General features: G+C 44.9%; 1 protein-coding gene across 8 annotated transcripts in view; it reads right to left on the reverse strand.

The window, feature by feature from the left end:
- LOC137334765 (ELKS/Rab6-interacting/CAST family member 1-like) overlaps positions 1-22,699 on the reverse strand; it is a 1,087,823-nt gene that overhangs the window by 630,799 nt on the left and 434,325 nt on the right. For all 8 annotated transcript variants that reach the window (XM_067999707.1, XM_067999706.1, XM_067999704.1 and 5 more), the window contains one exon: positions 19,463-19,598. In XM_067999707.1, coding sequence (XP_067855808.1) covers positions 19,463-19,598 — 136 coding nt within the window. The remainder of the gene's footprint in view (positions 1-19,462; positions 19,599-22,699) is intronic.

Below are 22,699 nucleotides of genomic sequence, written 5' to 3' on the forward strand. Positions count from 1 at the left end.
TGCACCTAAAGAGTGTGTGGATCAGCAATAACGCTACAGTGTCGTTGCCCTAATTTTCTGACCCATGCTCCCTTCAAGCTGGGATCACTGAATTTACCCTTATACCGTAAAATAGAGTGGAAAATACAATGTATAATTATGTCAGTCAGTGATTTGAGATGCAGGATTTTGCACCACTGCTGCAATGTCACCGAGCTGGAATATTAATAGTGAGGGGACCGTGGGAAGGAGGTTCGTTTTTTCACAACATGCTTTTATCTGACCAGTTTTGCTGGTTAACAGTGAGCACCAGCACATGGTGCATCTCATTCACCACTAAATCATAGAATCTTACAGCACTGCTTGTGCCAGGTCTTTGAAAGAGCTATCTAATTAATCCCACCCCACCTGCTTTATCCTCATAGCCCTACAAAGTTTTCGTTTTCACATTTATATCCAATTGCCTTTCGAAAGTTACTATTGAATCCGCTTCCACGACCCTTTCAGGCAGTGCATTCCAGATCATAACAACTCACTGCCTAAAAAAAAAATTCTCCTCATCTCCACTCTGGTTCTTTCGCCAATTATCTTAAATCCGTGTCCTCTGGTTACCGACCCAAATAAAGAAACAGTTATTCCTTATTTACTCTTATGAAAACCCCTCATAATTTTGAACATCTCTATTAAATCTCCCCTTAACCTTCTCTGTTCTAAAGAGAACAATCCCAACTTCTCCAGTCTTTCCACATAACTGAAGTCCCTCATCCCTGGTATCATTCCGGTAAATCTCCTCTGCACCCTCTCCAAGGCCTTGACATCTGTCCTAAAGTGTGGCACCCAGAATTGGACACAATACTCCAGCTGAGGTTTAGCATAACTTCCTTGCTTTTGTACTCTATGCCTCTATTTATAACTAAATATTCCAGGTACTTGACTTTTAGAAAAGATAGGCAAAATGGAAAAGGAGGGGGCGGTAGGCTTGATAATAAAGGATGAGATAAAGGCAGTACTGAGAAAGGGGGCTCGAATTTAGCAGGCCTGCGGGTTCCCAGCGGGTGGTCCTCCGGGAGCGTCGAAAACGCGAACGGCGAAATTAGTGGGTTGCCCACGCGATCGTAGCAGGCAACCCACTAATAGGAATCAATTACCTGCTCCTCCGGGGTCCACAGCGCTGGCCTGCGCGTCGGTCGGGCTGCGCATGCGCAGTACGATCTGTCAGCTGGAGGCTCTCTAGTTAAAGGGGCAGTCCTCCACTGACAGATGCTGCAACCAATGGGACAAATTGCAGCATGGAGCAGCCCAGGGGGAAGGCTGCTCCCAGTTTAATGATGCCTCACCCCAGCTATCATCAGATGGGGTGAGGAGGAGGGGGAGGACACAGATCTTCCCCCCGGCGGGCGGGAGGAAGCGGCCTGCCTCTGCCACCAAGAAGGCCTGGCTCGAGGTGGCAGAGGGGGTCACCTGCGCCACCAACATATGGCCCACCTGCATACAGTGCAGGAGGCGCTGCAATGACCGCAGTAGGTCCGCCACAGTGAGAACACGAAGTCTTTCCCCTACACTCCGTCTGCCACAACACTGCCCCCACCCCAAATCTCCTTCGGCACCGCCAACACTATTCTGTCACATCACCCTTCATGCCCACTCACACCCCATCCTCATCTTACCTCCACCTCCTCACCTCGCCAGTACTCATCCTGCCACTAACACGCGACCCAATCCTCATACAATCTCATGGCTCCATCCCATACTCACCTTCTCGTGCATCTCCTTCACGGCCAGCCTCACTCAACCTGCCACCACCTGTGCTGCAGCCACAGGGCATGCATCACATATGTGCAGTAGGCAGGGTAAGGCAAACGTCTCGTCAGCATGAAGGGGGTGCACAAGGGTGTCTGAGGGTTTGTCATGGGTGTTACCCATATTGAATTTCAGAGCAACAAACAGCACACATTATATTGACACCACCACTGCCATGTCTCCGCGAATCCTGTCCGTTGCGTCCAATAATGCCCGCTCCTGGGTATCACTATGAGGACCCACCACTGATGCCACCCATCGTGTTACTGCAGAGTAGATGCAGGTGTATTTGCAGGGCTCGTCCGCGCAGACGACTGAGAGACATCGGCGGTGTAGCCGGCTGCACCCTGGAAGGATGCGGAGGAGAAGGTGTGGAGGGCAGTGGTGACTTTGCCAGCGACAGGTAAGCAGTTGGTGCTGGGGCCAGCCAGGAGCAGCTCGGCATGAAAGAGGCTGCAGATCTCCACGACTACATGTCGAGCGAATCTGCGCCTCCCTGTGCACTGCTACTCGGAGAGGTCCGGGGAGCTGCGCCTCGGTCTGTGGACCCTGTGGCGAGGGTAGTGCCCTCCGCGACGCGTCTCTCTCTGCGGTAGCCCTCCCTCCTGCTGTGCAGGTGGGCGTGCAACAACACCGTGTTGGGGGGATCCACGTCTCTGCGGCGGACGGCGTGGACTGCGAGGCTGCTGGTGCTGGTCATGCTCTTCGTCCTCCGAGGGTGTCCACACACCACCCAACTGGCAGGTGTTGGTCTGAGGGGTTGTGCAGGGTAGGTGTGTGGGTCCTCGGACTGGGGCTGCGGTTTCGTGTCGGTCTGTCCTCTGGCTTGGCGGGGGGTGGTGGGGGGCAGGGGTTGCCCTATGTGACGCGGTGGCCTCCTGCGTGGGTGAGGGCTCTCCCCCGTGGAGTGCACCTTGGCACCTGCCACAGGCTGCTGGCTGCAACACGCCTGGTTTGAAGGGTACTGTTTCCCCCAGTGTGGGAAACTGACTGCGTTGAACCTAAAATCCCACACTTCCTCTTTTGACAGCTGCTTCAGCTCATTAACTGACCACAACGAGCAAGTTAAGTGCTCTCAAGTGGAACCCCGCTGGCTTTAATTGCCTGCGGGATTCCCACCAGAGGGGCTTTCGCGCGCAGCCCCGCACGTCAGCGCGGTACCCGGAAGTGGCCGGGATTTCGTCCGAATCCGGTTACGTGATCGGAGATCGGGATTTTCGGGGCCCCCCCGCTGGAAACCCGCAGGTAACCCGACCCTAAAATCGAGCCCAGGATCTTAGCTCAGAAAATCAGGAAGTACAATTAGTATGGGTGGAGCTAAGAAATAACAAGGGGCAGAAAACACTGGTGGGAGCAGTTTAAAGGCCCCCTAACAGCAGTTATAGTGTTGGTCAGAGTATAAATCAGGAAATTAGAGGTGCCTGTAACGAACGTCATGCAATAAATATGGGGGACTTTAATCTCCATACAGACTGGGCAAACCAAATTGGCAAAAGTAGTTTGTGGAAGAGTTCATGGAATGCATTCAAGACAGTTTTCTAGAACAATATATCGAGGAATCAACTAGGGAACAGGCTATTTTAGATCTAGTATTGTGTAATGAGATAGGGTTAATCAGTAATCTTATAGTTAAGGGTCCTTTGTAGAGGAGTGATCATAATGTGATAGAATTTCATATTGAGTTTGAGAGTGATGTAGTTAAGTCTGAAAGTAGGGTTTTAAATTTAAACAAAGCCAAGGTATGAGGGGCGAGTTGGCTAAGGTAGATTGAGAAATTTGATTCAAAGATAAGTAATGGCAATCATTTAAAGAAATAATACATAATTCTCAACTAATGTACATTCCCTTGAAGAATAAAAACTCCACGGGATAAATGATATATGCGGTAACCTTCAAGGAATTCCACACTCACCTGATGAAGGAGAAAGCCTCCGAAAGCTTGTGATTTTCAAATAAAACTGTTGGACTATAACCTGGTGTTGTAATATGATTAGGCAGAGTAAACATGGTTTAATGAAAGGGAAATCATGTTTGACAAATTTATTCGAGTTTTTTAAGGGTGTAACTAGCAGGATAGATAAGGGGGAACCAGTGAATGTAGTATATTTGTATTTTCAAAAGGCATTCAATAAGGTGCCACACAAGAGGTTGTTACAAAAGATTAGGGTTCATGGGATTGGGGGTAATATATTAGCGTGGATTGTGGATTGGTTAACGGACAGAAACAGAGAATAGGAATAAAGGGGTCATTTTCGGGTTGGCAGGTTGTAACTAGTGGCGTGCTGCAAGGATCAGTGCTTGGGCCTCCGCTGTTTACAATCTGTATCAATGTCTTTGATGAAGGGACCGAGTGTAATGGATCCAAGTTTTCTGATGATACAAAGCTAGGTGGGAAAGTAAGCTGTAAGGAGAACGCAAAGAGATATCGACAGGTTAAGTGTGTGGACGAGAAGGTGACAGATGGAGTACAATGTGGGGAAATGTAAAATTATCCACTTTGGTAGGAAGAATAGAAAAGCAGAATTTTTTTGTAAAAAGGTGAGAGACTAAGAAATGTTGGTAGTCAGAGGGATTTGGATGTCGTTGTACATGAATTACAGAAAGTTAACATGCAGGTACAGCAAGCAATTAGGAAGGCAAATGGTATGTTAGCCTTTATTGCAAGGGGGTTGGAGTATAAGAGGACCGGCGTCTTGCTGCAATTATATAGGCCTCTGATGAGACCACACCTGGAGTGCTGTGTACAGTTTTGGTCTCCTTACTTAAGGAAGGATATACTTGCCTTAGAGAGGGTGCAACAGAGGTGCACTAGACTGATTCCTGGGACGACAGGGTTGTCCTAAGAGGAGAGATTGAGTAGAGTGGGCTTATATTCTCTGGAGCTTAGAAGAATGAGAGATGATTTCATTGAAACGTATACAATTCTTATACGGCTTGACAGGGTACATGCTGGGAGGCTGTTTCTCCTGGCTGGAGAGTCGATAACTAGGGGTCATGGTCTCAAGTTAAGGGGTGGGCCATTTAGGACCGAGATGAGGAAAAATTTCTTCACTCAGAGGTTTGTGAATCTTTGAAATTCTCTACCCCAGAGGGCTGTGGAGGCTGAGTCGTTGAGTATATTCAAGACTGAGATCGATGGATATTTGGACACTAAGGGAATCAAGGGATACGGGGTTAGGGCGTGAAAGTGGAGTTGAGGTAGAAGATCAGCCATGATCTTATTGAATGGCGGAGCAGGCTCGAGGTGCCGTATGGCCTATTCCTGCTCCTATCTCTTATGTTCTTATAAAGCCAAAGATCCCCTATGCCTTTTTAACAGTTTATCAACTTGTCCTGCCACCTTCAAAAATTTGTTATAAATTTTATTTCACATCACCTGGTCTGCATATAACATACTATACGTTTTGCTCCCTTTTCTGCAGACTATGTCCATTTTCCAGCTCTGGCATTACACTCTCCCTTCTATACTAAAGTCGGTGGGCTTGCTAAGGATTGTGCAGAGCTTGTTGCCCTTTCACATCCTTCTCAGGCCATGCTGAACAGTGAGGGTTTCAGTTCCAGCAGTTCGGCTGACCCCTGCGATTTGATTCAAGGTCTGCACCCTACTGCAGGCCCACGGACGGGTGAGGTTGGTGTCCTTCTTCCTCAAACAGCACCAATAGGATGGATTAGCCCTTGTCTCTCTCTATTTCTAAACCTGGGATTCGAGCTGGTCAAATCATTAAATCAACCAGACCAAAGTGGTTTCCCCCTCACCTCAGGCCGGCATCAATTGCTGTCCTGGGTCTTAACAGGGTTATGTATTGAGCTATATTGCTAGTAACAGATTTAAAGGGGACATAATTCTATTGCAAAGATATCACTGCTCCGCCTTAACAAGTGGGTAAACTCGCCAAAAGCTTCTGCTCATTACTATCCAGTGACTCCTCCTGAAAAGTGTGCAGACAGGGTCAGGCTGGGTGGTGATGCCTGCCATTGTGGAATAGCCTCGCTGTCATCCTGATACTCGCTGTCTGAGCTCACACATGAAGAATGGCTGCTCGAACCAGGTAATGGAGAAGCGCCAGATGCTTGTGGAACTGGACCCCAGCAAATTCTCTCAGGCGGGGAGAAAAATCTGGGATCTGGACCCAGGTTGTGCCAGGCCAGAGGAATGAAAGCTTTTACTTTCTCCGGCATCTATTAAGAGCCTCAAATTAAATGAGATCAGGCAAATTTAATTCAGTTCCCAGAGGATAAGCAACTACAAACAATAATGTGGCAATAGTAGGCACTGATACGGTAATAACACTCAGACAGGCAAGGATGTCTGGAAGGGGAAATCCAAACTTAGCAACATAACAGTATAGCTTGACATTTTTTTAAAAATTCTATAGAATTTTAGCATTATTGTTATAGTTTTGTACAACAAAAAAAATGTAACCCCCACACCCTGAAGTACTTAACACTTGGTAAAGCTGAAATGTGAGGACAGCTCTGGCTTGTTGCGCTGCACAAAGCACAAGCTCTTGCCTGATTTTTGGCCCACAACAAATCTTCTGTTCCTGATCGTTGCATGCTATTTTCTTGAACTTCCTCCAACCCACTTATGGCCCAGATTAGCCTTTTCACAACTTTCCTTCTCCATTCACTCCTCCAAAAATAAAAGCACTCTTTTATGTGAATTGTTAAGTACAGAATAGAAACTGCAGGCACCTTGGACAACATAGTACGGTCATTTTGCAATTGGCCCTCTGATCAAAAGTTATTTGGGCCGTGCATTATTAGCACCTGCCTAACCATTAATGTGCTGACCCCACCTGATTTTGCCATGTCAGCTTCATTTACATAATGTGAGCGAGCCCATATTGAATCAGGTGCTGGGAGCTTGCCAAAGGGAAACCTATAACGGATGAAAGAAAATTTTTTAAAAGATTACACCATTTAAAGTTAAATGGTCAAAAATGAGGACAAAAATTGCTGGTAATCTTTACAAAATCTGCTATATCGTCTTAATGCATATTTCAGCCTTTGCAAAGATTACTTGGGTAATAAACTTGGCTGACAAAGCCAATGGTTGGCACAATAAATATGTAGATAGGAAACTGTCGCAAGACTCCAACGCTGTTTGATTGTTGATAACGTGAAGTTGGTTCTAAATTTCTTGGCAGTGAGTGAGTTGCCACTCCAGGGCATCCTTTTTGTAGGGCAGCATGCTTGAAAAGGGATGGAGGAAGAGAGTGCAGGTGACTGCTACTGCCTTTGGCAATGCCAGTCTGATGGTGTTTGTTAGTTATAGATGTCTTTGCAGCAGATTGCAAAGTTCTGCATATGATTCTCTGCATCATCCGGCAACAACTACTAATGGCAGATGTGGAGCCTGTGAAGCCAGTTCTGATACTCATTGCCAAGTAGTTACAGGTGTGACAGTCGTGGCAGATGTCTGCAGAATGCCTTGGGTGAAATCTGACTTGCCTGGCATTCCTCCACTGCCCCTCTTTCTCTTCCGAAAAACAAAAGCGGAATCCCCAGTGGGAACCCCCCTGTCCTAATATTGTAGACATTACAAAAAAAAATACTTTGCCAGAACACTTGGCACAAGTCTCCTGACCAATGACGTGAAAATAGGAAAGATCAAACAAAAGCAAATAAAACATTTCAGAATGAACATCAAAAGCTGGTACAGACTTTGCTGTGCCCTTTAAATCAACTTCCATTAGCAGCACAGGTCCTCCAAATTATATAGATGGGTAAATGACTGAACTCCATGCTGGGGTAAATGGTGGAAGACTGCATGGATGTCTAAATGACTCCAGCAGGGCCTAATTTTAATATAACAAGCTGCAAACTGGCAGATGCTTTCAGTGCCATATGAAACCTAAACACAAAATTGAATGGGCATAAATCTGGCATAATGATTGTTAACCATTTTTCCAATTGGTTACACTTATTTATCAGGCGTAACTGATTGTACAATCTCTAAAAAGAAAAAAAAAATTGAGTAACAAAATGGGTCAGTTTAAAAAAAATTAAGGCAAATTAATACTGCAGTGCAACATTAATGTTTACCACAGTGGTTGCACTACATGATGCTTGAAAGGCTAATAACTCCAGATAATGAATAGCTCATAGACCAAAGCAACCCTCTAACAAAAGAAGTTATCCAATATATTAGCCACATGTGGCTAATAGGGAATCCAGATGTGGATAATTACATTTTTGATTGAGAAATAAAATTGGGCATGTGACCTCTATATTCATATTTGGACAGCAAATGCATGTGTACTTTAATGTGAAAAGTCAGGTAGCAACTTTGGCAAATTCTGCAGACTAGCTAAGAATTGTTGGTGGATCAATGGCAGGGGAAAAAGAATGATGGATTTGAGTTAGGGATACGGGCAGCAGGGTTTTGGATGAGCTTAAGTTTACGGAGGGTGGAAGTGGCATTAAGTACCACCTCTTTGATCCCCAGAACGGCAGTGCAATCCCGCAAGAAGTTTAATGACCTGACGAGGGCAGACAAGAGACCTTTCCTCCAACTTTTCTAAACGGATTCTACTACCACGTGTGCCAGTCGATCACTTAACCGATGCAGTGTTCAACAGAGTAAAGCATACCAGTGTTCCCTGAAACTCTCACTCTCCCACTTGCCACCTGCAAATGGACCTTTCCTCACAGCCTTACATGCATACTGACTCTTCAAATCCTCACCTCATGTCCTTGCTTCCTTCCAACACCGTTCATTCCCATTATATTCTCAGCCTGCTGACACCTGGGTTTCACAGCGTTTTATGCCAAACACAGGACTTTCCAACTGTGTACATTCTTCTTGCAGGAAAAGATGCCACATTATACAAGAGTAAGGTACACCAGAGGGGATGCCCTCCCCCCCACCCCCACCTACTATAGGCCTCTGACATGCTTGGAGGAGGAAGCAATGGAACTCCGGAGGAAGAAAAAAGAGGAGGCTAATGGAGACAGAGAAGTCACAGAGCCTGTTCCAGCAACGGGCTCATTTTGACAATCTGTTGCTTTTCCATTTCCTGTTGCAGGAATATAGTCAACCTCCCCCCAAGAAAACTCTCATTACTACTTCTTCTGGGAAATATGACATCTTAATTTGCCCACTGTCCATTCGAACCTTTCTTCTTCTTGTCCTCTAGATGAAACACGGCAAAAAGCAGAGGAGGAGGATTGCCAGGCGCCTCTGCTTCAGGGCATACCAATACATCCTCAACCACACCATGATTTGCGCTCACCAGGCAAGAGAGATCAACCCAGGGAGGAAATAGCACAGAGTAGGTCATTGCACAAGGAGAAGCACAGAGTAAGCCAGAGGAGTGGAAAATAGAAAGAGGAGACTTATGTTTTTATGTAGCGGTTCAGGAGACATCAATCCTTGGCTGAAGAGCCCATGAGCTCCCATCTAACAGGTTCTGCTTTTAAAAATAAGCAGACCTGCAGAACATCACATATACATGGAGAGCCCACTGCCATTCGAATTGTCACCATAAGGTTTCTTAGCACTGGAGTGCACCATGACATGTGCTGAAGCTCCAAATATATCTGCAGACATGCCTCCCACCACAAAGGTCCAAGGGCATCCTTCATGAATGTGCTGACTGTAGTCACTGAGGTCTTGGGAGACAGATTGTAGAAAGTGGGGTTCATGGCCTCCAAGCTCATGACTAGCATCCAGACAAGCGTCTTATTGAAGCCTTCAGGTCACCCCTCCTTCTGTTGTCAGCTCTCCTTCAGTAATCAGCCAGAACCAAAGCCCAGTACCTGTGACGGGCAGCTCATGTGATGCTGTTGTCTCTTACAGCAGCACATGCCAGCCCTCTGGCAGCCCCTTCAGGTGCCCACACGTGGTAGAAAGGAGGAAGAACCAGGCTGTCAAGGCGGCAGCAATAGAAATATACCTGCAACAGATCCATCCTAAGGTTTAAGCTGCCAATAAATAAGGGCAGCGTCAGTCCCAAGAGTCCTAGTTTTCAGCCAGCCACCTTTTGCGCCTCTGAAACTCAGGTAGCATCTAGAAAGAGCAACAAATTAGGGGCACCAAGGAGAAGCCTGGTGGTAGGAAACAATAAGCATGATATGACATGTAAATAAGCAATCTGTTGGCTGTGAATTTGATTCTGGTGTACAAGAATATGATTTACTACATTTGGAACTGTTTGGAATATGAGTTTGAGCTGGCTGACTTGCGCAGGTTCCAGTAATGTGTAGTTGAGACACATAGGTATGGCAAAGCAGGAAGATGTTGAGTGTGCAGGTTTATACATGATGAAAAACAACAAGCTCAGACTAAATAAATGGGACCCAAAGTGGATTAAAACACAAATTAAAAGAGCTATAAAGTGGAAAAATGACCTCAACGAAGCTAGCAGATAGAATATGGAAGAAGTTCACCCGGATGACAATAAGAAAATGCAGAAACTCATTAAAAGGATGATCGGGGGTAAAGAGAAACCTTGAAAAAAGTGTAACTGAAGGAGCTAAACACATCAGTAACATATTTCTTACAGTACTGCAACAGCAAGAGGACAGTCAGAGAAGAGGTAAGAACCATATGCGATACAAATGTAATCAAAACAGAGGATGAGCACAAAATAATAAATGTTCAGTGATTTCTTCTTCCAAATATCTACAAGGGAAGATGCAAGTAACATGCCCTCCCCAAACAGAGATAACCTAAGTAAAGGCAACGACTTTGAAATAAATGAAATCGAAGGCCTAGAGGTGCTAAAAGGGCTCAAATCAATCAAATCAGATGGTATTTATCCCAGAGTGCTGAGAGTGGGTAATAGATTTGTGAGATACTGACAACAATTATGAAAGAATCGCTCAACCCTGGGAGCTACCAGTAAATTGCAAACAAGCCACGTAATGCCCATATTCAAGAAAGGATAAAATAGACACAGGCAACTACAGACCCATCCGTCTCACTTCCATTCCATGTAAATTAATGTCATTAATTATCAGGAGTAAATTTGAGGGCAATCTATAAGCTAGTAAATAGTAGCCAACATGGATTCAAAAGAGGAAGATTATGGTTGACCAGCTTCCTCGACTTCTTTGAGGAAGTAATAACCCGAGTGGACTGTGGAAAGCACTACAAGATAGTGTACCTAGACTTCCAAAAGGCTTTTGACAAAGTTGCACATGAAAGTCTATTAGTCAAACTCAAAGCTATGGGGATTCAGGGTAAATCTGGGAAATGCATAAGAAACTGGTTGAAGAGGAAGCTTACTGGTGCTAAGCTTATGCTTGTTGCAACTTGAGCAAGCTCGCAATCTCTCTGTTCAACAGATGAATGTCATAATAAAAAAGATACACGTATCATGTTATATATATATATATATCTGCTAAATGCAAGAGCACAAAATTCTTCGGGCAACTTACAAATAAGTTATTTTCTTTTTCCAAACATATATCATAATAGCTTACCCCTGACCTCTAAATCAATGTCATAGTTCACCATCTGCTAAGCTGATGTAATAGCTTACATTTGCATTTGGTTTGGTTGTTGCACCTGGTGATATCTAATACCCTATTTACAGAAGTAAATTCATACCAAAGTGAGTCTGACATTTACAGCAATCTGCCACCAATCTCTCTGCTTAATAGCAATATAACGTTAATTTTTTGTCTGGTATTTTTTCCTCAATCTTTCAGGGGCTGCTCTATGCTGGTAGAACATTAGGATCACCTTTCAAGGCACTGTTGTCATGTTAGTATGGCTTCATATCACTCTTTCTGGGTCCATCATGACAGCATTATGTTATGTCTGCTGTTACAAGTGCTCTTTATCAAAATTGCATCAGCAATGGCATATTCAGTGATTGAGAACTGCAACAAAAACAAGTAACAATCTTTTCATTTTTGGTAGAAAAAGAATTTGTAATGCTGGGATTGAAATTGGCATCTTTGGAAAAACAAGTTTAATAGTGGCCTGGCCTGGGATACCGAGTATTACATAAAAATTGTTTAAGTTTTATTTACACTGTTCCTGGAATTGGAATGGTCTGAAATTTGTAGTGCCCTGCAGCAACAAACTATAAAACTGACGTTAATGACAGCAATGTGGTCAGGAACTAGACCTTAATGTTTAGAGGTTGCCATCATTTGAAAAAAATCCCTTTAATGGCATACAAAAACAAAACAAGATTTTTTTTGGCGGGGGATGGGAGTGGGGGGGTTGCACAGTGTACATATTGAGTCGTTTTTATATTCTCTAAAATAAATGGTATTGTGGGCCTTTGCAGCTTTAATTGCAACCATGGTGTGCTCTTCCTACTCCATCTACTTCCATTGCCTTTCCTGTCATGGTCCTCCTGCAGGGTATCACTTTTTCATCTATTACTTATTCTCAACATAGTTAGCACATTTCCTGCAATGGTTTTACAGTCTGCACCTACACTGTCACCTGCATTGTGCCCCAGGGTTCAACCCTTAGTCCCCTCCATTTTTTTCTCTACATTCTACTTCTTGTTAACACTATCTGTAACCATAGGGTCAGGCTCTATACAACGACACCCAGCTTTATCTCTCCACCCCCATTTTTGACACTATAGGCCAGAAACTGTGCAGATCCCAGGAGCACAATTCAGGCCTAAAACCAGCAGGGGTCGTAATTTGGGACGTAACCCGGATCTGCTGGGTTTCCACCTCGCTCATAAATGTCCAGCAATTTGCATTCTGAAGGGGGAGGTGGTTGTTTCATCTGTCTTTTCCCATTGCTCCAGCAGTTTGGGGTTGTTCCCGGCTTCCCTGGGAATTCTATCTGAAAAGTCCCGATAGGCCCATTCGGACCTATGTCTGCTGAGAGCATGATGCAACTTTAAGATCAGCTGTTTCATTGTGGGGGGAACCTCTGTTGCGCTGGTGTATGTGCTGCCGCCTTGGTGTGCTATTTGACCCTGAACTAAATTCAAGCCCCTCATCCTGTCCATCACCAAGACTGCCTATTTCCACCTCCGTCCTTATGTCGCCCCGCAAGTACTGAAACATTCACTCACACCTTTGTCAACTCCAGGTTGATCTCCCTGGATTCCTGAGCTCCACTCTACACAAACTTCAGATTGTTCAAAACTCTGCCACTCACATCCTATCCCGTACGAAGTCTCACTCACCTTTCACCCCTGTCACTGCTGGCCTCCACTGACTCTCCATCAGTCTAATGTATCAATTTCAAAACCATTGCCACCTTTTACAAATTCACCTATGTACTCAGCACACTCTGCCTCAGCATCCTTCCTCAACCCTATGTCCTGGTCCACAACCTCTGTTCTTCTGACTCTGGTGTAATGTGCATTGACCTCCTCCCATTCTCTACCATTAGTGCTAAAGTCCTCAACCAGCACATTGGGTGCTCTGGAATTTGTCTTGAACCCGTGATGTGCTCAATCTCTCCATGCCTTCAAAAGATTCTTAAAAATTTATGATATTTATGGGGAGGGAGCGGGGGAGCACAGGAGTGGGGGAGAGCATGGTAGCGCGCGGGGGGGGGGGGGGGGGGGGGGAGACCTGGAAATCCCTGGGACTTTAACAGCGGGACCTCATTATCACTATTTTATTCCGTTTTCTGCTTGGCAGCTGGCCAGATTGACAGGCTGGCTGGCTGCTGGGCAGGAAGCCGCGGCCATGGACCGCTTGGTGGAGTTTGGTAGGGAGGGTCGGAGGCTGGCAATCGGGAGGGAGGGAAAGATCAGGGCGTTGGGGATGGGGGGGGTGGGGTTGGCAGATTGGGGGTCAGGTGGCTCGAGATCGGGGGCTGGAAAGGGGGGTGGGGGGGTCGGCTGATCGCGGCAGCGAGGAGAGGCTGCCAACGGTAGAAGCTTTGCTTGAGGGGCCAGGGGGAGCACTCCTGCTCCTCCTGGATCAAAGCAGTGCTTTAAAAAGCACTTACCTTCTGCAGCCGGCTGCTCCTGTCTCCATTTTGCTGCCGGTTTCTCCAAGCCCTGGGAAACCTGGCCAGCAACCGTTAAATTTGAATCAGGCTCCCAACTGCACTGTGGGAGCCTGATTTAAATATTATATTGAGGTGTCCCGCCTCTTCAAGACGGGACACAGGCATGCCTCACAACCCGCCACCGTAAAAATGGTGGCAGGCCCATATGCGGTGGGTTGGGGTCGCATTTCACGATTTTTAATTTTTAACCCCCCTCCCGCCCATTGTGGGGGGGTTATTATAAACCCCCAAGTTTCTGATCGCCTGTCCTAACTCTTGCTTCATATCTGTAACTCTTGTGAAAGGTCTTGGGGTGTTTTGTACAAAAGGGTACAATTGGAAGAGTGGGGGATGTGAGCCGGGATGTAGATCTGGAGCAGGTTGCACATGTAGGGTAAAGCAAAGCTGTGAAGGGAATTATCTGGAGATAAATATTTAGTGAAGCCTAAAATGTAACAGAGGGTTTCAGAAGCAGTGGGAGTGAGGTACAAAAGAGGCAAGCAATATTACAGAACTATAAGTATATGGTCTTGGTAATGGTTTAGATGTGAGGTTTGGAACTCAGCTTAGAATCAAACAAGACCCCAAAGTAGCACATCAAGTACAGCCTAGGTGAGCATCCAGGAAGGAGATGGAGTCAGGAACTTGTCAATATTGAGTTGGAGAAAGTTCTGGCTCATCCATGACATCAGGCAAGGACAGAACCAGGCTCGTTGTGAAGCCCCCGGCAATCAAATAGGCGTTCAAAACTCAGTGTCAAAGCTCACATATGAAGAATTGGTGATTAGCTAAATTACTGAAGGGATGCTGCTGCCTGTGGAATTATACTTCAGTATCAGTCACTGCATTAAAGAGAGGAGAGGAATATTTTTTTTTAAATGTACAACATTTTGATCTCTGTTCATAACCTCTGGATATCCATTATGAGAGCTGCTTAGTGTAGCTTTACCAAAAATAAGTGTCTACTGTATTATTCCTCCTACTCCAACAGCCATTTCTTCTGGTCTCCTGCCAAAGTTGTCTCTCATAACGTCTGTGATTCCTTCTTTCTGCATCTCTTCCATTCTGACAGTACAGTTACTTGCCCATCTAAACAGAAAGCTAACTTTCTGGTTCACTTTTCTATGATGACTCTAACTTTGATCACTTCTGGGGAGAGTACCTTCTTTATTGTTTCATCTGTCACTGCCACGCCTGAATCTTTTGCTCTCTGCACTCCAATGAAGCCTCTGGTCTCAATGCTAGCATCATCAAGATAAACCTCCAAATTTACCAACTGCAAGAAATTTGCTTACAACTAAGTGTGACAGACAGGAAATGCATCTGTGTATGTGTGTCTCACAGGTATGAATGCTTATATTTCTAACAGTCTATAAAACACAGGTGAGAAAATGAGATGCTTTGTTAGCATCAAATTTCAACATTTTAAAAAAAGTAACTACAATTAAGATGAGGAAAGACACATGCTCTCTGCTTAATATACTTTTTGAAGTTTATAGAACATAAAATAAAAGTTGCAACAGGGTAGTATGTTAGTAGTACATTGTCATTTTCTCTCTCACTTGCTCTCTCTGTTTAAAAAGATTACATTCAATACAAACATTACCTGAATATTTTGAAATTTGTTCTCTATCTTTTCTTCCACTAGTTTTGTAAAACACCCAAATAGGTTCATTTGGCTAGTTTAAGTGCTACTGATGCATCCAGAGAAAATGTACACACTGCATATACTCCAACTACAGCACCTGTCTTCAGGTAATGGTGCCATAGAACTGAGCAAAGATATCAATTCCAAGCCCAAGCTTTTGGGTAAGGCTGAGACCTTCAAGTGAAGCTATGATGAAGGCACTGCATTAGAAGATATCACTGACAATTCAGTGGATAAATTGAATTATGCTATTGCAAACTGTCGACCGCTTTGAATGTTTTGAATATTAGAAATTTTAGTTACAAGTGAAAAGATAATGCAGCACTACCTAGTGGCCACAGTTTGTATCTACATTGTGACAAGATTCAGTTGACAGTTATTTTCCATTTTAATAGAGACACAGAAATTTAAAATGGAAAAATTCAATAGAAGGGTATGACAAAAAACAAAAGAAGCAATTCTTTTTAAGACAGCAATTGAGTGCAGACCTCAGATTTTTAATAAGATATATATGTAAATATGTATTAAGAAACTAGAGGCTCTTTGCCAGTTAACTTTTGTTTGAAATACATTATATTGAAGTATACTTTGTAGGAAGTATATTTTGGAATAAAAGGCCATGAACCAAACATGAAATTCTCAGACAAGTTCAAATAACTGAACAATCCATACAAACATAAGTGTTGAGTATAGCTTATTCTGCCCCCACCACACACACAATTGCACTAGATTATTATAATTCTATATCATATAATATACACCCCAGTTTAGGTATAATGAATTGTTATAGAATGCATTTTAATGTAGTTGTCAATATTAATTTTGGTGAAAGTCAGTTGGTTGGTTTATCTCAGCTATAGAGGTCCCAAAAACCTACAATACTGTTTTGCCGCTGTAGAAACAGCTTCCTTTCTGTCACTCAGTCAAGTGATGAGCTCCATCAGAATTTCCAAGGTTATAGTGGGTGGGTGTACACACCAATATCAGTGCTGCTGGGGTGCCTGCTTGGAGGGTAGGGACAAGGGTTCAGAAATTGTGCATTTGCAAACCATTGTAGAGCAGTGTCAGCAAGTCCAGCAGAAGAAATCAAAAGAGCAGAAGATTGGCTTTTGTAAGGAAACTGGCCTTAAACAATCTTGTGTGCCCCACTTCCAACTTCTTCAAGCTACTGTGTGCCTGCTTCTTACATTGCCTCCATCCGTAACATTAGGTTGCAAGGGAGTAGAAGAACCACCGCTTGCCTCTCCCTCCTCCACCCCCCACCCCAGAAACCCTATCACTTCTCAAACAGGGTCCTAATCCATAATCTGCTCCCACTTTCCCCGATTGCAACCAAATCCGCTTAAAACATTGCGGATTTTCGGGAAAAGAATATTTTAGGATGTTAGGATATTGTAGTAGGAACTGGCAAATGCTACTCCACGTTTCCAAGTAAAATGAGAAATGATGCAGTTACAACACCATGTTCTGTTGTTCATAGTGATCAAAGTAACACAGCTGTGGACATGTGAAAAAAAAGATGCAAAATTCTTATCCTGGACAATAAAAGTACGTTGGTATTATTTCCTTACATTTGGAAGGAATGGTAGCTCTTATACGGAGAACTGGTATTTGGAGGATTAAGTAAAATAGGGTCATGTGACAGGATTACTGCTAGTGTTCTGATGTGTCCCTTTGCCTCTGCAAGATGAAGATCCTTTAAAATAGGAGATTGTGAAGGACGTGGGAAACCACAATGATGCAGGAAACCCTCGCATGACTACACTGTAGTACCCCACCTCTATCAGTCCAAACACCGGAATCGAGCCTTCAGATTGACAATAATTTGCTCCACAACAAGACCTCGTGTCCGTGTGCACCTTATAGTATGTTACTTGTTCAGGTATTCCGGGGTTTTGCATTGGTATCATAAGCCATTGCTGTACGTGTCTAAGTAACCATCCTGAATCCTGTGGACAGTGAACAATCCTGAGCTACTTGACTGCCTTAAAATAAAAGCTTTAGGGCAGCTTCCCAGGTAGCAAGCATGAGCATGCATCTTAAACAACCTGCACATTCAACAAGTGTCCCCTTTTTATTCATAAAGTTGGAAGGATTCGGCAAAGGGGCTCAGATGGTGACATGGGTCCATGGGGCCTGGATTGGGTAAATCCTGCCAGTCAGTAAAGCTGGATTGCACTTACCTGCTGTTTTGCCACTTCCACGGTAAACGAGACGATCGGCCCAGCTCTTCTAAACAGGGCATCTATCACCGGCTTAATGTAGCAGTACTCTGCAGATTGAATGATGTAGCAATATCCCCCAAAGAAGCCAGAAAAGATCCAATGTCATAGAAATTGCATGCCACCGTCATTTTAACCGGCACACTTAGTGCTGTGGTAATGTTGGATGCATGTTCCAAGTCAGGGGCAAGTAGTTAGTATTATTTAGTTCGTTATTGTATCCTTCAGAAAACACATCATTCTAATGCACTTCGATATGAATGCCTTGGTCTACAAATACGGTATTGCGGGTTTCTGCATGTGTGCCACCTACACCAATGGTGTCTTACCAATTTGGCATCCTCTACATCTCATCATCCTCCTCCTCAAAATACAGGTAGAGAGGGATGCCTTAGGGAAAGGGTATTGTTGCAGGTGGGGAAATGGCTGCCAGGCTCCAATGTTGACAAAATCAAAGATGGTACCCCGACCACAATAATTCAGTCAAAAAAGATCAAGTTTTGCAAACCTAACTCCAATGACTTGTGCGATAATTGGATGAATAAAGACCAAAATAACCAGCAGGCAGCACCTCTGGTCTTTAGTGTCCTTAGCTGGCTGCAACCCCACTGAAATACTGGCATTAATTTTTGGGTAACCTGATGTTGAGGGAGGGAAACTGAATGTTGCACGTTGCACACTCATTGCATGATAATATTAATGGCGGAGGCTGGATTTTGACCAGTGTTTCGGGGGTCTTGGAGTGGGAGCACAGGAAAATAGCAAGACTCTTTTGGACTGGTGGGTTTTTAGCACTAATTCACTCCATTCATTTACCTACTTTAACAGCAAAATTGCACCAAAAGAATTGGTCTAAAACAGAAGAAAATCTAGCCCTATATGTCAGTACTTGTTATAGGCATGAGGCTTCATAAAATAAATGAAATTAACTAATTACAATGGTACTTGAATGTCTATGCTTTGGGAATAAAAAAGATACTCATTAACTACGAATAATATTTTAATGGCTGTTACAACAACTTGCATTTATACAGTGCTGTTAATGTAGAAAAACACCCTAAGGTGTTTCAGATAAAAATGGACAGCATGCCAAAGAAGGAAATATTAGGGGCAACCAAAGGCTTGGTCAAAGAGATTGGTCTTAAGAAGGGTCTTAAAGGAGAAGGTAGCGGTGGAGAGCCATAGAGGTTTAGGGAGGGAATTCCAGAGCATAGGACCTAGACAGCTGAAGTAATGGTCGCTAATGGTAGGGTGAAAGGAGGCGGGGATACACAAAAGGCCAGAGTCGGAGGAAGACAGAGTTCTGGGGGGGTGGTGGTAGGGCTGGAGGAGATTACAAAGATAGGGAGAGGTGTAACCATGAAATAATTCAAACCCTGAAATAATGTGGAAACATAACTTTCTCCCTTCACTTGACCATTAAAAGTATCATTGTGATACTGTTAGCAAAAAGATAATCTGGGTTTGGAATTGTTTATAATTCATTCTCACCAAAATAGTTGTGTGGCTGGATTACACTTTCCTTAATGACAATAATTTCCAGTTTGCCTTCTCTCTGAACTTTACTGTTCAGGTTTCTGAAAACTGGGGCTTTACAAATGCACCATTAGCAGAATCAAGGCCCCTGCACAGTCAGCTATAGCAGATGTTCTTGCTGTATTCTGACAGGAATATATTAGTTTTTCCCAACCCCAAAGATGGAATGTTCCACATTAGTGAAGGCTCCTTCTCCAAGCTGAGTTGAGAAATAGAGGCATTCATTCCTTGAACAGTGGCAGGCAAGCAAATTCCAGAGAGAAGAAATAACTATACATCTGAAGCTGCTGTGGAAGGACAACAAATCTGTTGAAATATAACCTAAATTAGTGGATTTCATACCTGGAGCTGATGGGAGTTGTCGGCTAGATTATCTTCCCTTCGGCGTGCCTCCTCCAGCAGCTGGGCATTTTTTTTCTTTTCTACCTGCTCCTTATGCTTTAGGTTGGCCACCTTCTTATTTTGTTCCTTCATCTGCCTATAAGAGAAGTTTTAAAAGTAATAAGAAATGAGATGCTAAAACAGCTGTACTAGACTCAGTACCTCCTGCAGCACTACAATGGACTCTGAGGCATTGCAGCACAACAGAAGTACACCCTCTGTTGTTTGAAAATGGAGTGGCAACAAATGAGAAGTGGACCAGATACAAAGTTAGGATGATGCAGCATTTAATTGATTCACCAACCTGTTAAATTGGAACATATATGAACCTTGTGAAGGGTGTCAACAGGATACAACTGAAATCTGTTACTAAGGTCTAGATCCCATTTATGGGCAATTTAAACAAACAGAATTTCATTTTATTCTCACCATAACAGTTTTGAGTCTGGATTACATTTTCATTAAAGACAACAACAGTTTCCAGTTCACTGTCTCTCTAAACTTTGCTGCTTTAAGGTTCCGAAAACCAAGGGGGAATCAGGGGGAAAATTCTCCATTGGCTGGAGTCATACCGAGCACAAAGGAAGATGGTCGTGGTTGTTGGAGGACATTCATCTCAGCCCCAGGACATTGCTGCAAGAGTTTCTCAGGGCAGTGTCCTCGGCCCAGTCATCTTCAGCTGCTTCATCAATGACCTCCCCTCCATCATAAGGTCAGAAATGGGGATGTTCGCTGATGATTGCACAGTGTTCAGTTCCAATCGCAACCCCTCAGATAATGAAGCAGTCCGTGCCTGTATGCAGCAAGACCTGGACAAAATCCAGGCTTTGGCTGATAAGTGGCAAGTAACATTCGCGCCAGACAAGTGCCAGGCAATGATCATCTCCAACAAGAGAGAATCTAACCACCTCCCCTTGACATTCAACGGCATTACCATCGCCGAATCCCCCACTATCAGCATCCTGGGGGTCACCATTGACCAGAAACTTAACTGGACCAGCCACATAAATATTGTGGCTACAAGAGCAGGTCAGAGGCTGGGTATTCTGCGGCCAGTGACTCACCTCCTGTCTCCCCAAAGCCTTTCCACCATCTACAAGGCACAAGTCAGGAGTGTGATGGAATACTCTCCACTTGCCTGGATGAGTGCAGCTCCAACAACACTCAAGAAGCTCAACACCATACAGGACAAAGCAGCCCATCCACCACCCTAAACATTCACTCCCTCCACCACCGGCGCACAGTGGCTGCAGTGCGTGCCATCCACACGATGCACTGCAGCAACTTGCCAAGGCTTCTTCGACAGCACCTCCCAAACCCACGAACTCTACCACCTAGGACAAGGGCAGCAAGCACATGGGAACAACACCACTTTTTTAAAAATTCGTTCATGGGATGTGGGCGTCGCTGGCGAGGCCGGCATTTATTGCCCATCCCTAATTGCCCTTGAGAAGGTGGTGGTGAGTTGCCTTCTTGAACCGCTGCAGTCCGTGTGGTGACGGTTCTCCTACAGTGCTGTTAGGAAGGGAGTTCCAGGATTATGACCCAGGGACGATGAAGGAACGGCGATATATTTCCAAGTCGGGATGGTTTGTGACTTTGAGGGGAACATGCAGGTGGTGTTGTTCCCATGCACCTGGTGCTCTTGTCCTTCTAGGTGGTAGAGGTTGTGGGTTTGGGAGGTGCTGTCGAAGAAGCCTTGGTGAGTTGCTGCAGTGCATCCTGTGGATGGTACACGCTGAAGCCACTGTGCGCTGGTGGTGAAGGGAGTGAATGTTTAGGGTGGTCGACGGGGTGCCAATCAAGCGGGCTGCTTTGTCCTGGATGGTGTCGATCTTCTTGAGTGTTGTTGGAGCTGCACTCATCCAGGCAAGTGGAGAGTATTCCATCACACTTGTGATTTGTGCCTTGTAGATGGTGGAAAGGCTTTGGGGAGTCAGGAGGTGAGTCACTGGCCGCAGAATACCCAGCCTCTGACCTGCTCTTGTAGCCACAGTATTTATATGGCTGGTCCAGTTAAGTTTCTGGTCAATGGTGACCCCCAGGATGTTGATGGTGAGGGATTCGGCGATGGTAATGCCGTTGAATGTCATGGGGAGGTGGTTGGACTCTCTCTTGTTGGAGATGGTCATTGCCTGGCACTTGTCTGGCGCGAATGTTACTTGCCACTTATCAGCCCAACCCTGGATGTTGTCCAGGTCTTGCTGTATGCGGGCTCGGACTGCTTCATTATTTGAGGGGTTGTGAATGGAACTGAACACTGTGCAATCATCAGCGAACATCCCCATTTCTGACCTTATGATGGAGGGAAGGTCATCGATGAAGCAGCTGAAGATGACTGGGCCTAGGACACTGCCCTGAGGAACTCCTGCAGCAATGCCCTGGGGCCGAGATGATTGGCCTCCAACATCCACTACCATCTTCCGTTGTGCTAGGTATGATTCCAGCCACTGGAGACTTTTCCCCCGGATTCCCATTGACTTCAATTTTACGAGCGCTCCTCAGTGCCACACACGGTCAAATGCTGCCTTGATGTCAAGGGCAGTCACTCTCACCTCACCTCTGGAATTCAGCTCTTTTGTCCATGTTTGGACCAAGGCTGTGATGAGGTCTGGAGCCGAGTGGTCCTGGCAGAACCTGCATGTTCCCCTCCAAGTCATACACCATCCCGACTTGGAAATATATCGCCGTTCCTTCATCATCGCTGGGTCAAAATCCTGGAACTCCCTACCTAACAGCACTGCGGGAGAACCTTCACCACACGGACTGCAGTGGTTCAAGAAGGCGGCTCACCACCACCTTCTCAAGGGCAATTAGGGATGGGCAATAAATGCTGGCCTTGCCAGCGACGCCCACATCCCATGAACGAATAAAAAAAAACAAATCAGTAGCAGCAACAATGTCACTGCAGTCAGCTATAGCAGATGCTCTTCCTGCAGGCTGATTGGGAATATCAGAATCATACAGCACAGAAGGCGGCCATTCGGTCCATTGTGCCTGTGCTGGATCTTTGAACGAGCTATCCAATCAGTCCCACTCTCCTGCTCTTTTCCCGTAATCCTGCAATTTTTTTCCTTTTCAAGTATTTGTCCAATTCCCTTTTGAAAGTTAATGTTGAATCTGCTTCCACCACCCTTTCAGGCAGTGCATTCCAGATCATAACAACTCGCTGCATAAAACAATTTCTCCTCATCTCTC

The sequence above is a fragment of the Heptranchias perlo genome, chromosome 18 (assembly GCF_035084215.1).
Source record: "Heptranchias perlo isolate sHepPer1 chromosome 18, sHepPer1.hap1, whole genome shotgun sequence".
NCBI lineage: Eukaryota > Metazoa > Chordata > Chondrichthyes > Hexanchiformes > Hexanchidae > Heptranchias > Heptranchias perlo.